The 20,393-nt window shown below is 58.0% G+C and overlaps 1 protein-coding gene across 1 annotated transcript in view; it reads right to left on the reverse strand.

Annotated features, from left to right (window-relative positions):
* Positions 1 to 452: 452 nt before the first annotated feature.
* Positions 453 to 20,393, reverse strand: part of MAP2K2 (mitogen-activated protein kinase kinase 2) — a 33,699-nt gene continuing 13,758 nt past the window's right edge. The window contains exons 4-11 of the mRNA XM_016934681.2: positions 12,518 to 12,595; positions 11,369 to 11,420; positions 11,159 to 11,283; positions 9,313 to 9,526; positions 7,372 to 7,436; positions 5,495 to 5,556; positions 4,588 to 4,633; positions 453 to 840 (exon numbers count right to left, since the gene is read on the reverse strand). Coding sequence (XP_016790170.1) covers positions 730 to 840; positions 4,588 to 4,633; positions 5,495 to 5,556; positions 7,372 to 7,436; positions 9,313 to 9,526; positions 11,159 to 11,283; positions 11,369 to 11,420; positions 12,518 to 12,595 — 753 coding nt within the window. The 3' untranslated portion in view covers positions 453 to 729. The remainder of the gene's footprint in view (positions 841 to 4,587; positions 4,634 to 5,494; positions 5,557 to 7,371; positions 7,437 to 9,312; positions 9,527 to 11,158; positions 11,284 to 11,368; positions 11,421 to 12,517; positions 12,596 to 20,393) is intronic.

Below are 20,393 nucleotides of genomic sequence, written 5' to 3' on the forward strand. Positions count from 1 at the left end.
CGAAGCTCTGCCTTCCACAGGGGCAGAGATGGTGGCAGGGAGGACACAGAGGGAAACCAGGTGGCATTTCCCTTCCTTTTTTTCAGTAGCCTTGCTCTGTCACCCATGCTGGAGCGCACTGGCACCATCAAGGTTCACTGCAGCCTCAATCCCCTGGGTTCAAGCGATCCTCCCGCCTTAGCCTCCCAAAGCACTGGAATGACAGGCATGAGCCGCCGCCCCCAGCCTCACTCTCCTTCCTTTTGGTGAGAGCCGCCATCGCCTGGGGGCTCACTGCAGGTCTTCATCCCTTGACCCAAAGGGAGAGGCGAGCTCTCCCTAAGGGAGGGTCCTGCGCCCTCCAGCCTCGGCGCCCGGCGATGCGGGTCAGCTCAGGGATGCCCTCTCCGTGCTGGGCTGAAGCAAAGCCCAGCACACAACGCCGAACGGAAGAAAGCAGCAGGATGGCGCGGTTTGCTTTTTCTCTCCCTGTTTTGTTTTGTAACCTAAGAAAGCAGAGCCTCTGAGACCACACACAGCAGCGTCGCCCGTCCCCAGAGGCACCCCGGCCAGGACAGGCAGGAGAGGAGACCCCCGTTCCTGCATGCGCTGTCGCCCCGCCACGGTGCTCTCCGCAGGGGTGAGGCAGGAGGGTGGGTGGAGGCGCCAGCCTGTCCTCAGCTGGAAGGGCGGGGCATGGAGAGGGACGGTGGGCAGGTCACCAGCGGGACGCAGGGAGCCCGGCCACTGTCACACGGCGGTGCGCGTGGGTGTGCCGGGCTGGTTCAGCCGCAGGGTTTTACACAACCAGCCAGCAAAATCCACTTCTTCCACCTCGGACCGCTTGATGAAGGTGTGGTTCTGCAAGGAAAGGGGAGCCGTGAGCACCTGGGCCTGGAGTCACAGTAGGACGGGGAGGGCCAGCATCTGCCCAGCCCTGGCAGATGGTACGGGACAGAAAGCAAAAAACAGAGGAGACCCTCCCTTCCCCGCAGGAAGACGCACTCGGGGTAGGAGAGGGAAAGACACCCAGAAAGGGGCAGCGGCGTGTGCCAGGCCTGGAAGGGGTCTCAGGATGCTGCGCTCCACCTGAGGCGGGGACACCACCAGCACGGCAGCCTGCGCTCCCAGGGGAGGGTCTATGCTCGCGCAAGCCCAGGGTCCTCCGGCCGCTGTGGACACCGGGGCCGGATCATTCTCTGGCGTGGGGCCATCCTGGGCACTGCAGGGTACTGAGCAGCGTCCCTGGCCTCCACCCACTCCATGCCAGGGGCTTCCCCAAGTCGTGACACCACAATGTCCTCAGCCATTGCCAGGGTCCCCCGGAGCAGGACAGCCCAGGCAAGCACAGGCTGTTCCACAGAACTCCGCAAAGAGCATTGTACAGGCACCGTCCCACTCGCCAGCACATGAGGCTCCAGAGCCCCTGGACTGTGGCTCCCGTGGCTTGAGAACAAAAGCCTCAATTTTATTTCAGTTTAACAAATTAATTAAATACTTTTACTTTAATTTTTTTTTTTTTTAGATGGAGTTTCACTCTTGTTGCCCAGGCTGGAGTGCAGTGGTGTGATCTTAGCTCACTGCAACCTCCGCCTCCCGGGTTCAAGCGATTCTCCTGCCTCACCCTCCCCAGTAGCTGGGATTACAGGCATGCGCCACCACACCCAGCTAATTTTTGTATTTTTAGTAGAGACGGGGATTCACCATGTTGGCCTGGTTGGTCTCGAACTCCTGAACTCAAATGATCCTCCTGCCTCGGCTTCCCGAAGTGCTGGGATTATAGGTGTGAGCCACTGCAAATGGCCTTAATTTTTATTTTTTGAGACAGTCTTGCTCTGTCGCACAGGCTGGAGTGCAGTGGCATGATCTCAGCTCACTGTAACCTCTGCCTCCCAGGTTCAAGCAATTCTCCCGCCTCAGCCTCCCAAGTAGCTGGGATTACAGGTGCGTGCTACCATGCCCAGCTAATTTTTGTATTTTTAGTTGAGACCGGGTTTTTCCATGTTGCCCAGGCTGGTCTCGATATCCTGTCCTCAAATGATCCGCTCGCCTCGGCCTCCCAAAGTACCGGGATCACAGGCGTGAGCCACTGTGCCTGGCCCCACTAAACACACTTCAACAGCCACGTGCGACCAGCGGTTCCTGTACAGGACGGCACAACAGGAGAAGCCTCTTGGTTGGAAGGGCTGGGGGAGGAGGGCGGGTGCCCTTGGGGAAGAGGCTGTGCTGGGCCACCCCACAGTGGGTGAGTAGAGGCCTTTGGGGTTCCCAGGAGGGTGGTGTCCAGGACCTTGGGCCCCTGAATGCTGCCTCTTTTGCAGCTGGAGGCAGGCCAGGGTGCCTATCTTCCTAAAAGTCGGTGTAGGTATGGGTGAAAAACCAACCAACTCGATAGGACACATCTCGGCTAGGTCCAGGATACCCAACAGGAGAGCATTTTTAAGAAGCTGGTTCAAAAATGGCTATTTCAGCCAGGCCCAGTGGCTCATGCTTATAATCTCAGCACTCTGGGAGACCTAGGTGGGTGGATCACAAGTTCGAGACTGGCCTGGTCAACATGGTGAAACCCCATCTCTACTAAAAATACAAAAATTAGCCGGGTGTGGTGGCACGAGCCTGTAATCCCAGCTACTCAAGAGGCTGAGGCAGGAGAACCGCTTGAACCTGGAAGACGGAGTTTGCAGTGAGCCGAGATTGCGCCACTGCACTCCAGCCTGGGCAACAGAGCAAGACTCCGTCTGAGGGGGAAAAAAAGTTATTTCAACATTAGTACCCCTCTCTTTTTAGTTATTTATTTATTTTGGAGAGGCACAGTCTCACCATGTTGCCCAGGCTGGCCTTGAACTCCTGGCCTCAGAGAGCCATCCCCCTATGGCACTAGGATTCCAAGTGCCCACCACAATGCCCAGCCTGCCTCATTAAAAAAGAAAAAAAGTCACACATGCCAGGTGCAGTGGCTCACACCTGTAATCCCAGCCCTCTGGGAGGCCAAGGTGGGAGAATCATTTGAGCCCAGGAGTTTGAGACCAGCCTGGACAATTAGCAAGAACCTGTCTCTGTAAAAAAACTAGCTGGGCAGGTCGGGCACGGTGGCTCACGCCTGTAATCCTAGCACTTTGCGAGGCTGAGGCAGGCAGATCGCCTGAGGTCAGGAGTTCGAGACCAGCCTGGCCAACACGGGGAAACCCCATCTCTACTAAAAATACAAAAATTAGCTAGGCGTGGTGGCAGGCACCTGTAATCCCAGCTACTTAGGAGGCTGAGGAGGCTAAGGCAGGAGAATTCCCTGAACCTGGGAGGCAGAGGTTGCAGTGAGCCGAGATCGTACCACTGCACTCCAACCTGGGTGACAAGAGTGAGACTTCATCTTTGGGGGGGTAAAAAAAAAAAACCCACATACAAAAACTAGCTGGGCTTGGTGGCACACATCAGTAGCCCCAGCTGCTCAGGACGCTGAGTGGGAGGATCACTTGAGCATGGGAGTTGGGGCTACAGTGAGCTACAATCGCACCACTGCATTCCAGCCTGGGGGACAGAGCAAGGCTGTATCTCAAAAATTTTTTTGACCAGGTGCGGTGGCTCACATCTGTAATCTCTGCACTTTGGGAGGCTGAGGCAGGTGGATTACCTGAGGTCAGGAGTTTGAGGCCAGCCTGGACAACATGGTGAAAGCCTGTTTCTACTAAAAATACAAAAATTAGCTGGGTGTGGTGGCGGGTGCCTGTAATCGTAGCTACCTGGGAGGCTGACTGGAGAATTGCGTGAGCCTGGGAGGCTGAGACTGCAGTGAGCTGAGATTGCTTCATTGCACTCCAGTCTGGGCGACAGAGTGAGACTCTGTCCGACTCTCAAGAAAAAAACAAAGCTGAAACCCACATTCCAGTATTAGAAGGCACCCGGTTGGGTGTCTGTAGCTGGCATCTCTTCTTTTCTTACAGGCACAGAAAGTAACGGGCTGTCTAGGGGGTGGCATCTCCAATCCGCCAATCAGCTGTTGAGGGGTTTGAAGGTCGCTGACGGTGGCTGTGGTATGGGAAAGCACTCGGGATGCAGGCTGGGCTGAGGGCAGGAGGATGATGCCCGGGGCCCTCCTCTGAGGGTGTAGTCCCCGCTGGGGAGGCGAGTTTTGGTGAACAGCTGGGCTTCCGAGGATATCAGAGGATGGGGGTTTAAGGGGACACCGAAGTACGCACGGCCTCGGGGGACCTGCTTGCCAGTGTGCAGAACAGGGACGGTCACCCTCTAGTTTGCAGGGAAAGGAGCTTGGGGGGCTGAGAGCTGCCTCCAGCCTCTCATGAGGGCAAAGAAGCCCGGGGTCCCGTCCTGTGGGTGCGGGACCAGCACCAGGCAGGAGCGGCGGAGCTCAGAGCCCAGAGCTGTTCCCACGCACACACCCTCTGCTCCCCGCAGCCAGCCCAGGATGGCTTCTCTCATGGATGAGGGAGACCCACAGAGGGTCCTTGGCGTGGCCCGGCACACCCGGCCTGCCCACATCCTGGTCGCAGGTGCTGGCTCCCCGGGCAGGGCCAGGCCCAGCAGCCTTATTTCCTGGGGCCTGGGTGGCAGCCTGCACCCACTCCCGTCCCAGAACCCACTGGCATCACTCACTGTGAGCATCTTCAGGTCCGCCCGCTCCGCTGGGTTCTTGATGAGGCTGGGGGTTCCGAGAGGCAGGACCAGGAGGCGGTGGGGGAGACAAGACAGGGCAGTCAGTTGGTGGCCCCAGGGCACCTGCGTTTGGGCTGTGGTCGGAGGGGACCTGGATCTCTCCGACCAGAGAGAGTGGCACAGAGCTGGCTGCTCTGCTCTGCCTCCTGGCAGAGGACGAGGGATCCACCTCTGCACTTTGGTGCCAGGGGCAGGACACCTCCCGGGGGGAGGGTGAGAGGGAAAGAGGGTGGGAAACCCCGCCTGGTGGGTCAGAAGCCTGGACGCAACCCCAGCTAACTGTCTAATAAAACCCCAGGCCCGGGGCAACATCGCCGGAGCGCACGCCAAGGGCAACTCCGGCACCAGGAGTGCGGTGCCATTCCACGGCGTCCCGAGCTCACACACACGGACCGGCCCTATGAGCAGCGGGGTGTCTGCAGATCCTTCCCCGTGGTCTGTGGCACATGCCTGTGAGGCCCACGCCACAGGTGCTGCTGGGTGCTTGGGGGCAGAAGAATGGAGTGGGGCTGGCGACCCTCCCGGAACCTGCAGTCAGCACACCAGGGGTTCGGGGACCAGACAGAGGCTTCTCCTGCTGCAGACAGTGAGGCGGGGACACCGTCATGTCCACAGGGCCTGCAATCCTGCCTCACCCCTGGGCTCAGGGACAGGATGGCATGGCAGCTGGGAGCTGCAGCCCCACAGCTCTGGGAAAGGGAATCTGGCTTCCCGTTGGGCTGAGTCCTGCCCGACGCTGCACTGGGATTCTGGATGGGCAGGCTGGGCCACGGGCCCCACCCAGGACCCGGAAGGAGTGGCACATCTGGGTCCCGGCCAGGGGTGTGGGCAGCCCGGCTCCACCTACCATTTATTGACAAACTCCTGGAAGTCGGGGGTGAACACACCGTTGGGCAGCTTAGGAGGCGGCTGTGGAGGAGAACAGAGGGTGGGGTCAGCCCTGGGCATCCTCAGGGACCCTCGGCTGCAGCCCTCCCTACCCCTCACTGTCCTGTCCGGTCACCCACCCTGCAGGCCTGGCCGACACCACATGCCAACTGGGCTGCACCCTGTCAGAGCTGGCCTTCTCCCGAAAGCTCTTGTTTGAGAGTCATGGCTGGTTAGAGGGAAAGAGTGGGGTGCGTCCCCCTTTTATCAACAGGACAACCTCTCGAGTGTCGTCACTTGCTTCCTTCCCCAGTGTCACTGGCTGAAGGATGAGCTTTGGGACTGGGCCCCACAGAGGGACAGCAGGGTCCAAAGTTATTTTGTTTTGAGACAGTCTCGCTCTGTTGCCCAGGCTGGAGTGCAATGGCGTGATCTTGGCTCACTGCAGCCTCCACCTCCGGGGTTCAAGGGATTCTCCAGCCTCAGCCTCCTGAGTCGCTGGGATGACAGGTGCCCACCACTGCGCCTGGCTAATTTTTATATTTTTAGTAGAGACGGTATTTCACCAGGTTGGCCAGGCTGGTCTCGAACTCCTGACCTCAGGTGATCCACCCACTGTGGCCTCCCAAAGTGCTGGAATTGCACAGCTGAGCCACCGTGCCTGGCCAAACTGGGTCCACAGTTTTAAGCCCAAGCACTGGGGAGCCTGGCCCGACACACATCCCCGGAGCGGGAGTGGCCGTGTAAGCGGTGCCAGCAGGGCAGGGGCAGGCCTTTCCCGCGCAGGGGCAGGGGCGGGGGAGCAGTGGGGGGATGTGCTCACTGGGCGTGGGTGTGGCTGCTAGGTGCAGGGAGAGCTGGGTCACCAGGGCCACCCCACCTGGCTCCGTCATCATCTCGCCACCCAACCCCAGGCCTAGCCCAGTCTGCAGGCAGCTCAAATGCCCGTTTCTCTGCCCCAGCTCCAAAGGGCCACCAAAGACACAGAAACCCACAGAAGGCCCAGGGAGGTGGCCCGGCCTGGTCACGTGGCCAACAGGACCTTGGGGTGCAGTCCTGTGCCTCCCTGACAGCTGCAGGCCTGGAAGGAGGCCACGTCCCTCCTTGTGCCTTGTTTTACTCATCTGGGTGGTGGAAACCCTCATATTGCGGCTCACTGGGTTGTTATGGGGACTGACGGAGCAGGAGCCACCCCGGGACCTACAGGTCCTTCTAGGCTCTCTGGGCCTCCTTCCAAGAGGCAAGGGCCATTCCTGTACCTTTCTCCGTGGAAGCGGGATGATTTATGAGTCCACGCCCATGGGCACCAGGACGCTCTGATGCAGAGACACTGGGCCACCGCTCAAGGGGCAGGCTGGCTCCTCGGCCTGAGCCCAGGGCTGCTGGCACACACCTCCCTCTGGACTCAGGGTGAGAGGCTGCGGTGGGAATTCTGGGTTCATCTTCATAAAAAAAAATGCCCTTGGGAAGGAGCTGGGCTTGTGCAGCACAGTAGAAGATGGGAGACGCGACACACGTGGAATTGGTTCAAGAATCGCTTGAACCTGGGAGGCGGAAGTTGCAGTGAGCCGACATCAAGCCACTGCACTACAAAGCTAGACAATGTCTCAAAAAAAAAAAAAAAAAAAATTAGCTGGGTGTGGTGGTGCGCACCTGTAATCCCAGCTACTCGGGAGGCTGAGGCACGAGAATCACATGAGCTTGGAAAGTGGAGGTTTCAGTGAGCCGAGAAGGCACCACTGTACTCCAGCCTTGGTGACTCTTGCTCTGGTCAGAGAGAGACTCTGCCTTAAAAAAAAAAAAAAAAAAAGAAAGAAACAAAAGGAAAAGAAAAGCCAAAAGGCATCAAGCACAAACCTCGTTCACAATATAGTCCAGGAGTTCAAAGATGGCCATGGCGGGCCGGCTATCCATCCCGTGACCTGCACAGGGAGAGAGATGGAGGTGAGATGGGCCGATGGCCACCTCACTTCTGCTGGGGGTTGGGCTCCCAGGGGGCTGATCACCACCGGGCGCCCTCCTCCCCATGCCAGCCTAAATTGGAGGCGGGTGTGCAGAGGCACTGGACAAAGCTCCCCTGCCTGACTCTGGGTTCCATTCCCTGGGACAGCTACTCCTTGCCTGAGCCTCTAGTGAATTTAAAAAAAGGCAAAAGGAACAAGAACATTTTTTGAGAAGTCACACATTTGGCTCGGTGAGGCTTGCCGGACGTGCCAAAGTCATCACCCCTCCTCTCTGGAGGGCAGGGGGAGGGACGGTGCTGACCGCAGGCAAGGACAGCTGCGTGACCTTGCATGGAGCTGCTGGCGGTGATGGGGGCAGGCCCCAAGTGCCACTCAGGACGGGAGACCGGCTAGGGGTGGCTGACCCCTGTCTGAGAACCAGCTGGCCAGGCCTGGGCTTGGCAGCTGGACTTTCGCCTTCTGCCCGTCCTGAAATGGGCAGGCGGGCTGGGGCCCTGGGCTGGGGGCAGGGCTGGGGATGGTATACCACCTGAGAGTTGGGACTGGGAGAGGCTGAGGCTAGGCCTGAGGATAAGGACTTGGGGGCCTCTCCCTGGGATGAGATCAAGACATCCCAGCAGTCTGGCTGGAGAGGAGGAGGTGGGCTTGCCAGTGCTGTAAAAATCTCCTTCTCACAGCCCCCAATCCATCCGGGTAGGACCACAAAACGTGGCCTGTTCATGTCATAAAATACTACTCAGCCTTTCAAAAGGACCCAGGCTCTGACACGCACCATGGCGTGGATGACCCTTGAGGACACTGCGCTCTGGGAGAGAAGCCACACACAAAACACAGAAGGCCACACAAGTGTGTGTGACCCCATTTCTATGAAATGCCCAGGACAGGCCAGTCCAGAGGCAGGAAGGGGATGGAGAGTGACAGCTGATGGGGACAGGGTTTCCTCCTGGGGAGCTGAGAAGGTTCTGGAATTAGAGGTGATGGGGCACAGCACTGTGACTGAAAACCACTGAACTGCTCACCTGAAATGAGTGAGTTGTGCTGGTGTGTGATTTGTAGTTCGGAAACATGGTTTTAAAACCAACCATAGTCCGCTACAGGGTCCTTTGGGGTCTGACGCCACCAACTCTCCCTGATGTCTGACTTTAAAAAAATCACAGGACCCTCCTGTGATTCTGCACCAAGCAGCGTCCGCCCCCGGCTCTTCCCTCAGGCGGTGGAAGTGTCCGCTCGGCCCTCTCTGACTGGCGTAAGGGAGCTCCCGCTCCCGAGGTGCCCGCCCTAAGCGCCGGATTGTCCTCTGCGAGCCCAGCTGTCCCTGGGGCCTGAGCCCTCCCGCCCCCTCCCAGGCTGCGTCCCCTCCTGTGTGTGATGGGGCCGGAGCCAACAGGCCACTGAGGGCCATGCCAAGTCAGATCTCCACTTCAGGACTCCCTGGAAGGCTTGGCCCGCAGCACAGGAGCGTGTCACCTGCAGAATCCAGGCTCTGTGGCGGCCAATTCCTTCCACTTTTCTGTACGTTTGAATGCTTTCAGGATAAAATGTTGGCAAATCCAACTGCCCAGGGGCTTGGTGGCAAAGCTGTGCTCCCAAATCCCTCCAGCTGGCAACAACAGGTGCAGCTGCCCTGGACAGAACAGGTTTGGGGTGCTCACTGCTTCCAGCTCTGTCCCCGGAAACCCCAGGACCATGGGAGGACTGCTGACCACAGTCGGCACCATCCAGGGGGACAGGTGGTGCGCCAGGGGCAGAGGGGAGGCAGCTGTTGACCCTGGCACAGCAGGCCCCGCACAGGGCACTGCGCGTCCAGACCGGAAGTTGCAGACTCAGGCCGTACCGCTGACGGGGCGCCCGGGGGGCCTCGGCCGAGGCGAGATGCTGTGAGGCTCTCCTTCTTCCCCGTCGACCACGGGCCGGCCAAAGATGGCCTCCAGCTCTTTGGCGTCGGGCGGGGGGATGGGGTACCTTCCGACGGCCAGCTCCACCAGGGACAGGCCCATGCTCCAGATGTCCGACTGCACCGAGTAATGTGTGCCCTGCAACCGCTCCGGCTATAGCAGAGCCAGGGAGGAAAGAGCCCAGAGGGGCGAGGATGGCAGCTGGAACCCGGGAGGCTTGCCCCGTTACAGCCCCCGTCACCCTCTCCATGGCTAATGACCGCAGCAATGGATACAGAGCTGTTACGCAATTCCACCTCCCGGCTCACCCACCCAGGGCCTCCCTGCGGCACTTGCTGAAGAGGCTTCCAGCCCGAGGCCTGGAGCTGGTGTTGACCGCAGCTCTTGAAGAGCCTGCAATGCTCAGCACTTTTGGGAATGGATGATGGGCCCCAGGAAGCAGGGGCCTCCTCCTCCACAGCTAACATCTCAGAGGCTGCTCCAAGGCTCAATTTGGCAGGTTGCTGAATCCCCAGTCGTTTCCTAAAAGACCCCAGATTCCAATTCCTTGGTCCAGAAATTAACTAAGGGCCGGGTGCGGTGGCCCATGCCTGTAATCCCAGCACTTTGGGAGGTTGAGGTGGAAGCCCAGGAGTTAAGACTAGGCTAGCCAATATGGTGAGACCCCATCTCTACTAAAAACATTTTTTTAAAAGTTAGCCAAGGCTGCCGGGCGCGGTGGCTCACGCCTGTAATCCCAGCACTTTGGGAGGCCGAGGCGGGCGGATCACAAGGTCAGATTGAGACCATCCTGGCTAACACGGTGAAACCCTGTCTCTACTAAAAACACAAAAAATTAGCCGGGCGTGGTGGCGAGCGCCTGTAGTCCCAGCTACTCGGGAGGCTGAGGCAGGAGAATGGTGTGAATCCGGGAGGCGGAGCTTGCAGTGAGCTGAGATGGCGCCACTGCACTCCAGCCTGGGTGAGAGTGTGAGACTGTGTCTCAAACAACAACAACAACAACAACAAAAACAAAAACCAAATTACCCAGCTGTGGTGGCACATGCCTGTAGCCCCAGCTGCTTGGAAGGCTGAGGCAGGAGAATTGCTCCCGGGTGGGAGGCGGAGGTTGCAATGAGCCAAGATTGTGCCATTGCACTCCAGCCTGGGTGACAGAGCAAGACTCTGTCTCAAAAAAAAAAAAAAAAAAAAAAAAAGAAAGAAACCTGGTAGGCATTGCTAGAGACAAAAACCTAAGAGAGAATTCCAACAGGAAGGGGAGATCTGGCTGGGCGTGGTGGCTCAGGCTCACTGCTAGTGGAATCCCAGCACTTTGGGAGGCTGAGGAAAGAAGGTCACTTGAGTCCAGGAGTTCATGAGCAGCCTGGGCAATACAGCGAGACCCCGTGTCTACAAAAGATTAATAAATTAACAAATAAAAAATAAAGAGCAAGGGGAATCCGAAAAGCAGGCTCCCAGGAGGCACCAGCTTTAGACGTGCCTTGTGGCAAGTGGGGAGAGCTGATGAAGGGGAGGGTGCAGCTGGGGTGGGACTGTCCCGGGGGTGCTAACAGCCATGTAGGAGTGTGTGCCCACGAAATAGTTGGGAAAGCCTCGTGGGAGGCGGGGAGAGCTGCGCAGGAGAACTGGGAGGGACAGCTGCGCAGGAGACCTGGAGGGGAGAGCTGAGGGGGAGAGCTGGCTGGCAGAGCTGGGTGGGGAGAGCTTGGGGGAGAGTAGCAGGGAGGAGAGCTGGTGGGGAGAGCCGGGGCGGAGAGCTGGAGGGGAGAGCCAGCGGGGACTCACAGCCATGTAGGAGCGCGTGCCCACGAAGGAGTTGGCCATGGAGTCGATGAGCTGGCCGCTCACCCCGAAGTCACACAGCTTGATCTCCCCTCTAGAGTTCACGAGGATGTTGGAGGGCTTCACATCTGGGGGCGGCAGGCTGCGGGTGAGGGGTGCCCAACAGTTGCCTGCCGGCCCCCGGGGCTCTGGGGAGGGCGGGCTGGGCCTTACCTCGGTGCATGATCTGGTGCTTCTCTCGGAGGTACGCCAAGCCCCGGAGAACCTGCAGGGGAGCGCGGAGGGAGTCACGGGACAAGGCCGCCAGGGCTTAGCTCCTGACCGAGCCCGGGGGTCAGAGCTGAGCAGTCAGAGCTGGAGCGAGGGAGCTGCGGCAGGAACCGTTTCAGGCTGTGAGGAGCTCGCTGGGGTGGAGCAAGCGAGGCCAGAGACGAGACAGTGCTGACAGCCCTGTGCTGGCGTGTGCAAGTCAACCCCGGTTCCCACATGGCCGCAGTGCCGCCGATGCCACTACTGCCTTTGATTCAGAGCACACGGCTGAGCCCCAGGGAAGCTGAGACGGTGGTCCACGGCCCGGGAGTAGGCTGGGCTGCCGAGTTTGCCCACATCAGCCTGAAAGGCAGCATCTGGGGTCCCAGGGACTGTGCTAAGGGCCCCCAGATGGGACGGGCTAAGGGTGCCTGGGAAGGACGATGTTTCCCCCAGGCCCGCCCTGGAAGCAGCATCCCGAGAAGTGAAGCAAGCAGCACAGGCAGGGTGATGGCAGGTTTCAACTCTGAAACGCGTGTCTGGCAGCACGCGTCCTGTGTCTTAATCCAACACTGGTATGGGCAGGCGGGACTCGGCCCCTGCTATGGACAAGGTGCAAGCTCCTAGAAGCAACACGCACGGTCTGCTGAAACCACATGGCTCTACGGAGCAGCTGTGCTGGAGACCGGGCAGCAGAGATGCCCTTGGCCCCGGTGACATTTCTAACAGCAAGGGCAAGTGTGTCTGGAGGTCCTGGCGTCCCACATCCCACCCCAGAGTCTCCCTTTCAACAAGCTCCTGTCCCCTGCAATGTGCCAGCTGCCAACATCCCCCTGCCATGAGGGGCAGAGGGGACCAGCGTGGCAAACAGAGGATACTAAGAGTGAAGAGGGACCTATAACGTCTTCACTTGGCAGATGGTGACCTCAGGCCCCAAAAGGGACGTCACTTGTTCAAGCTCCACAGCAGGTGGGCACAGCCTTGGCCACTCTCTTTCTGCAGGGGCCACCCTAACCCCCACCACACTGTGAGTGGCTCCCGGAACCCTGGCCGTGTGGAAGAGGTCCGTGCAGAGTGTGGTGGGGGCGCGAGGTGGGTCTGCGGTGGACTCACCGCGATGCTGACTTTCCCCAGGATCTCCTCGGGAATCCTCTTGGCCTCTTTCAGCACCTGGTCCAGGGAGCCGCCATCCTAGAGGACACACAAGGAGTGAGTGCAGGCTCTGCACAGGCGGCCGGGAAGCCACGGATGCGTCCCCCCACTCCCGGCGAGGGGGTGGTCTGCCTCCTGACGGGAAGCAGGGGCCGGAGCCCAACTCCACCCACGGGCCAAGGGCAGGGGGTCTTCTGACAGTTCTGCCTTTGGGTCTGAACACCCATCCACAAGGTGGGGAAGGAACAGGGCCCAGGGTGCCCCCGCCTCCCGTCCCATCCTCGAATCAGTTGCGTGACTCGGCCCTCCTGAGGTCGCCACGGCAGAGGCTCTGCTCCAGGCCAGCCCAAGCCGTGGCCGGGGGCTCAGCCAGCTGTGGGGCCCGCACTCCCTGCAGCCTACGTGGTGGGCCTGTGCGCCATGGGAGGCGGCCAGGCTGGAGACCAGCGTCTTGGGCCTGGGTCCTCTTCCCAGCACACGAAGGGAAGGGGAGGGTGAGGGCGCGGAGGAGACGCAGGCGCTGCCCCGTGTGGGAGGAGGCGGCGGGTCGCTGTGTGCCCGTCCAGACCCCCACGGGGGCTCCCTCGCCAAGCCCTGCGGCTCCACTGCTGGGCGTCTGCCCTGCGCCTGTCCCTGCCACCTAGGGCAGAAAGGCCAGGCCGAGTAGGACCAGGGGCCAGGGGGTGCATGGACTGCAGGAGGGATCCCAGTGAGGCCAGCCCAGGTGACGGTAACCTCGGCCCCTCCCTGCAGCCTGTGGTCTCCTCGCCACTGTGCCGGGCATCCTGCGGAGGGCCTGGAAACGAGTCATCATGGGTAGGCTGGTCCCGGGTGTGGCCCCACATCCATGTCATAAATGATGAAACAGAAATTCCATGTCTTGCCCAAGGCTGCCTGGCAACAAACCTGGGGACCAAAACCCCCAAATGCCAAAACCCCAGGCACTGGGAGCCACCCAAGGTGCCTCTTCAGAGGCAGAGGCTCCGGACACACCTGCCAGGCCACCCCCAGGACAGCAGGGGTGACAGGCCGAGTTCCCACTGCCACCGTCTGGCGTGCGTCTCTTCTGCGCTCAGCAAAGAGGAAAGTGGAACTGAGGCTAGAGAGGGCGGGCTGGGGGAGCCTGGAGAGGGCGGGCTGGGGGAGCCTGGAGAGGGTGGGCTGGGGGAGCCTGGAGAGGGTGGGCTGGGGAGCCTGGATTTCCCCACCATGCTGCTCCAGGACTCCTGCAAAAGCCCAGCCTTCCCTGGGATGGCTTTCATTCACATGGGTGGGAGGAGCCGGGGGAGAAATCCTGGGACTCAGGGGTGCCCGGGTTGCCGCTCTCTGGCCACTTCTGCCCAGCTAGGCTTGGAGAGAAAGGCCGAAGGCAGTTCTAGAAAACCCAACACGCTTTGAGACCTCTAAAGCACACACGTGACTCCATCCACCAGCTCCAGGCTGAAGACGCAGACACACAGGGTGAGAGGGCAGGTATGGCCAGGGCTCAGACAGCCCAGGAGGAGGTGCCAGGACGGGAGCTCCAGTGAGCCAGGGCCAGGTGGAAGCTGCTTCTATTCTCAGTTTTTATCAATCTACCTTAAAAGAATTACTTAAAATGAGGCCGGACATGGGCTGGGAGCGGTGACTCACGCCTGTAATGCCAGGACTTTCGGAGGCTGAGGCAGGTGGATCACTTGAGGTCAGGAGTTTGAGACCAGCCTGGCCAATATGGTAAAACCCCATCTCCACTAAAAATAAAAAAAATTAGCTGGGCATGGTGGTGGGTGCCTGTAATCTCAGCTACTCGGGAGGCTGAGGCAGGAAGATCACCTGAACCTGGGAGGCAGAGGTTGCTGTGAGTCGAGATCGTGCCACTTCTCTCCAGCCTGGGCGAGAGAGCAAGACTCCTCAATTAAAAAAAAAAAAAAAAAAAAAAAAGCCGCACGTGGTGGGGCACACCTATAATCCTACCACTTTGGGAGGCCAAGGCAAAAAGAATGCTTGAGCTGAGGAGTTTGAGACCATCCCGAGCCACACAGTGAGACCCCATACCAAAATTAGCCGGGCGTGGTGGCGCACGCCTGTAGTCCCAGCTACTCAGAAGGCTGAGGCGGGAGGATCCCTTGAACCTGGGAGGTCAAGGTTGCAGTGAGCCGAGATCACACCACTGCACTCCAGCCTGGGTGACAGAGCAAGACCCTGTCTCAAAAAAACAAAAACCAGAAAGAGACCAACGACTCGAAACAGGCAGGGTGGTGAAAAACAAACAGATGCAACAAAGGCAACCCTAAAACCCTAAAACCCCTGCTCCCCAGCACAGCTCCTTCCGTCTTCGTTTCTCCTGGGGTCGCAATCAATGTTTGCTTCGTGAGAAAATTCAAAGAGCCTCTCCGCGGAGATGAGGGCGGGCGGAGCGCCGTGCTGCAGCCTCAGGAGCTGACGGAAGACGCCTCACAGGAGCATCGCGCTCTCTGCAGCCGCCTTTCTCCACTGTGACATCGGGGCCAGGTCACTCTCTGGGGTGGGGCCGACCTGGGCACTGCAGGGTGCTGACTAGCGTCCCTGGCCTCCATCCACTCCACGCCAGGAGCATCCCCCAGTCGTGACAACCACACACATCCCCAGACAGTGCCAGGTGTCTCCTGGGAGGGAGAACTGCCCCTGGTTGAGAAGGGCTGGTCTCCAGCTATAAAGACCAAAGTCTGGCAGGGTAAGCAATTTGTCTGAGTCACAGAGACAGGATGTGGTGCAGGGGGTATTGCAGCTGTGTACTGCTGACCCCAAATCTCACTCTGTGCATGACCATACACGTCTACCGTGTGTGCGTGTGTGTGTGTGTGATGTTTAAAATGGTCTTGTAACTGTAATTTTGTTACGTAGGTAGTAGGTGAACGCATTTTTCTTTCTTTCTTTTTTTTTTTTCCTGAGGCGGAGTCTCGCTCTGTCGCCCAGGCTGGAGTGCAGTGGCACCATCTTGGCTCACTGCAAGCTCCGCCTCCCGGGTTCACGCCATTCTCCTGCCTCAGCCTCCTGAGTAGCTGGGACTACAGGCGCCCGCCACCACGCCCGGCTCATTTTTTGTATTTTTAGTAGAGACGGGGTTTCACCGTGTTAGCCAGGATGGTCTCGATCTCCTGACCTCGTGATCCGCCCGCCTCGGCCTCCCAAAGTGCTGGGATTACAGGCGTGAGCCACCGCGCCCGGCGAACACATTTTTCTTATAAAAAATTCAAATGAGGATAAATAACCCGGACGCCCCATCACTTCCACCATTCCCCCCTCAAGTGTGACTTATATTGTTCCAGATCTTTCTTCGTCTCTCTCTTTCTTTCTTTCAGGCAGGGGTCGCCCAGACTGCAGCATAGTGCTGTGATCTTGGCTCACTGCAGCCTCCACCTCCTGGGTTCAGGCAGTCCTCCCACCTCAGCTTCCCAAGTAGCTGGGAGTACAGGCGCGCCACCATGTCCTGCTAATTTTTTGCACAGACGGGGGTTCCTCATGTTGCCCAGGCTGCTCTCGAACTCCTGGCTGAAGAGGTCCTCCCACTTCAGCCTCCCAAAGTGCTGGGATCACAGGAGTGAGCACCTGGCCCCCACATCTTGCTGTGTATTTGGAAACACAGACTCGGGACTCACTCTCTTGCCCAGGCTGTAGAGCAGTGGCTCAATCATCGCTCACTGCAGCCTCGACCTACTGGGCTCATGGGATTCTCCCAAAGCACTGGGATTAAAGCATGCTTGCCCAGCCAGAGTTTAAAACAACATCGAAATGGGCTCATGTCTGTAATCCCAGCACTTTGGGAGGCCAAGGCAGGAGGGTCACTTGTGGCCAGGAGTTCAAGACCAGTCTGGGCAATATGGAGAGACCCTATCTCTACACAAATAAGCAAATAAATTAGCTGTGCATGGTGGCTCACGCCTGTGGTCTCAACTACTTGGGAGGCTGACGTGGGAGGACAGCACCAGTGCACTCCAGGCTGGACAACTCAGCAAGACCCTGACTTGAAAATACAATAAACAAATGAATGGGCCAATGCTATGTTTATTTTCTTTTTCTTTTATTTGGAAATGGAGTCTTGCTGTCGCCAGGCTGGAGTGCAGTGGCATGATCTCGGCTCACTGCAACCTCCGCCTCCCAGGTGCATGTGATTCTCCTGCCTCAGCCTCCTGAGTAGCTGGGACTACAGGCGTGCGCCACCATGCCCAGCTAATTTTGTATTTTTAGTATACATGGGGTTTCACCATGTTGGCCAGGATGGTCTTGAACTCTTGACCTCGTGATCCACCTGCCTTGGCCTCCCAAAGTGCTGCAATTACAAACGTGAGCCACTGCGCCCAGCCCATGCTATGTTTATTTTCTACAACCACCCCTCCACTACATGAATAGTGTTGTACTGTGGGGCTACTCCCATTCAGTACACCATTGTGGATTTCACTTTGCCACTGCAAAGCAGCCAAATATCATTCTTTAATCGCTCCCTTACTGATGGACATGTCCAGTTTCCATTACAGCAGAACAAGACGGACATTCTTCAGCAGATAGGACGAGACCCCCAGAAAGGCCAAGGGGCACCTCTACGAGGTCCGTAAGCCACTGGCTCTCCTTTCCCCATCCCATGAGGCCCCACTGTCCACTGGGTTCTTGCCCTGAGTTATCCAGTAATAGGTTCAGACCCCAGGAAAGCAGCCAGCCCCACTGTTCCTAAGTTCCAGTCACCAACAAGTGCTTGCCATTTTATATAAATACATCACTGGGCACGGTGGCTCACCCCTGTAATCCCAGCACTTTGGGAGGCTGAGGCGGGAGAATCGTTTGAGCCCAGGAATTCAAGATTAGCCTGGGAAACATAGTGCCATCCCGTATCTACAAAAAAACTTGCCGGGCGCGGTGGCTCACGCCTGTAATCCCAGCACTTTGGGAGGCAGAGGCAGGCAGATCACGAGGTCAGGAGATCGAGACCATCCTGGCTAACACAGCGAAACCCCGTCTCTACTAAAAATACAAAAAATTAGCCGGGCGTGGTGGCGGGTGCCTGTAGTCCCAGCTACTCGGGAGGCTGAGGCGGGAGAATGGCGTGAACCTGGGAGGTGGAGCTTGCAGTGAGCCAAGATTGTGCCACTGCACTCCAGCCTGGGCGACAGAGCTAGACTCCGTCTCAAAAAAAAAAAAAACTTAAAAAGCTACTCAAGCGTGCTGGTGCACCTGTAGTCCCGGCTACCTGGAAGGTTGAGGCAGGAGGATCGTTTGAGCCCAAGAGGTGGAGGCTGCAGTGAGCTAGGATCATGCCACTGCACTCCAACCTGGGTGACAGAGAGAGACCTTGTACCCCCTACCCCCGCCAAGAAAAGAAAGAAAAAAATGCAAAATAAAGATGACATAGAAATATGGGGAAACAGCGTAGAAATACAGGAAATGGCTGCAGCAGCCAGACACGGATGCAACACCCGTGCGTGCCAGGTGCCATCCTGGGAGGAGCTCACACAGTCCTCACCCCAGCAGGGACTACGACCTCCCTCAGCTTCACAGCAGAAGCGGCAAGAGTCCTGTCCCGAACCCGTGGTAAGGGTGAGCGGTGGGGCCGAGACCTGACCCGGACGCCCATCCTCAGCCCCGGTGCTAAGCTGCCCCTTTGCCTCACTGGGGTGGCCTGGGAGGGAATGAATCAGGTGCTGGGCAGGCCCTTCCGTGGAAACCTATGGGCACTCAGGTGAATTCCGAGAGCATCGTTCAGCATGGAGAGAATTCACAGGGCTGGCCAGGATGGCAGGGATGGCCCCCTTGGATGACTTTACTTCCAAGGATGCTGCCTTGTCAGGGCTCACCCGATGCTTTAAAAATCAACGTGCTCCATGTTGTTTTTGTTTGTTTGTTTGTTTTGAGATGGAGTCTCGCTCTGTCACCCAGGCTGGAGTGCAGTGGCACGATCTCAGCTCACTGCAAGCTCTGCCTCCAGGGTTCACGACATTCCCCTGCCTCAGCCTCCCAAGTAGCTGGGACTACAGGCACCCGCCACCATGCCTGGCTAATTTTTTTTGTATTTTTTTTTTTTTAGTAGAGACGGGGTTTCACCACGTTAGCCAAGCCAGAATAGTCTCGATCTCCTGAACTCGCCTCGGCCTCCCAAAGTGCTGGGATTACAGGCGTGAGCCACCGCCCCTGGCCAGACCACCTCGGAACTTTTAAAGGGTGCACTCCATAACACAGACAGCACGGCCTGTGTCTCCCTCCTGCAGCCTGGTGGTCTGTGTGGTGTCCCCTAGGGTGCCAGCACCCACTCTGGGAACCGCCATTTTAAATTCACCAAGAATAGAGGTTGGGGGCGGGTTGCCACACTGTCCCCTTTCTGCATGGGAGGAAGGGGGCTCGAGAACTGAGTCAGCCACACAAAACGAGGATGGACAGAACTCCTGAGTAGCGAGGGTGCCTGCCAGCTGCGAGGAGGAGGGGGAAGACGAGGAAGACGAGGAGGAGGAATAGGGAGCACCACATGACAGGGGGGCTGCCTCAGACCACAAAGCGCTTCCTCATCCTTTCCTCGCCCTTTGATGCCGCCGGCACCGTGACTCTGCGAGCGGCGGGGCAGACGCCAGGTCTCCCTCGCAGGCGGGAAAGGGGCTCCAAGGCGGGTGCTGCCTTGCTCGGGTCACATGGCTACGTGGGGGCCTTGCTCAAATTCACTTCCTGCCTTCATTACAAAACTGTCAAAGGGGATCGCACGTTTGCAGGGTGTCACCCAAGCATTCTGGTTTTGCAAAGGACGCTGTGCGGCGGGCGGTCCGATACCTGATGAGCTCGGTGTGGCGGGGTCGGCAGCATTTCCTCCGGGGTTTTGAGCTCTGGCCACTTCTCCTTTTGTTCCACCCAATCTCACCCACTTCTGGGCTTCGAGGCCAGAGTGTCTTAACAAGGGGGCACGTCAGAGTCAATGAAGGGGGTGCCTGTACCCCACCCTAGAGACTGTGGTCCCACAGATCTGAGCTGGGGGAGGCACAGGCCTGCCTTGACAAGCTCAGACTGCCACACTTTCCTGAGAAGGCCATTTAAAAACAGTCATCAGCTTTGTTATGTTTTGAGACAGCACCTCGCTCCGCTGCCCGGGCTGGAGTGCAGTGGCGTGACCAAAGCTCACTGTAGCCTCAACCTCCCGGGCTCAAGTGATCTTCCCACCTCAGCCTCTCATGTAGCTGGTGCTATTTTTATCCCCATTTTTAAATGTTGTTAACAATTTTAAAACAGGCACGTGCCACCACACTCACCTAATATTTTAAATTATAGAGATGGCTTCTCACTATGTTGCCCAGCCTGGTATCGAACTCCTGGGCTTAAATGATCCTCCCACCTCAGCCTCCCAAAATGCTAGGATTACAGGCATGAGCCACCGTGCCCGGCCTAATAGGGATCAGTTTTTAATTGCATCTACCCTGGAACCCAGCAATTCCCTCACACGGCTTACCTCACAGGTTTGCCTGAGAGTCAGTGCCATGTTATTTGAGATAGGGCAGAGACTGGAAACAACCTACGTACCCCCCAAAACGGGAGTGTTTTCCCTCTCTGCTGTCATAAGGACACCCGGGATACAGCAAGAGAAAAAGCAAAGCTGGGAGGAAGACATGAGTGCTTAAAAAACAAAATCATTGGCCAGGCGCAGTGGCTCACACCTGTAATCCCAGCACTTTGGGAGGTCGAGGCAGGTGGATCACCTGAGGTCAGGAGTTTGAGACCAGCCTGGCCAAGATGGTGAAACCCCGTCTCTACTAAAAATACAAAAATTAGCCAGGCGTGGTGGCGGGCGCCTGTAATCCCAGCTACTCGGGAGGCTGAGTCAGAAGTATCACTTGAATCTGGGAGGTGGAGG

Source organism: Pan troglodytes, chromosome 20 (genome assembly GCF_028858775.2).
Source record: "Pan troglodytes isolate AG18354 chromosome 20, NHGRI_mPanTro3-v2.0_pri, whole genome shotgun sequence".
In the NCBI taxonomy this organism is placed as follows: Eukaryota; Metazoa; Chordata; class Mammalia; order Primates; family Hominidae; genus Pan; species Pan troglodytes.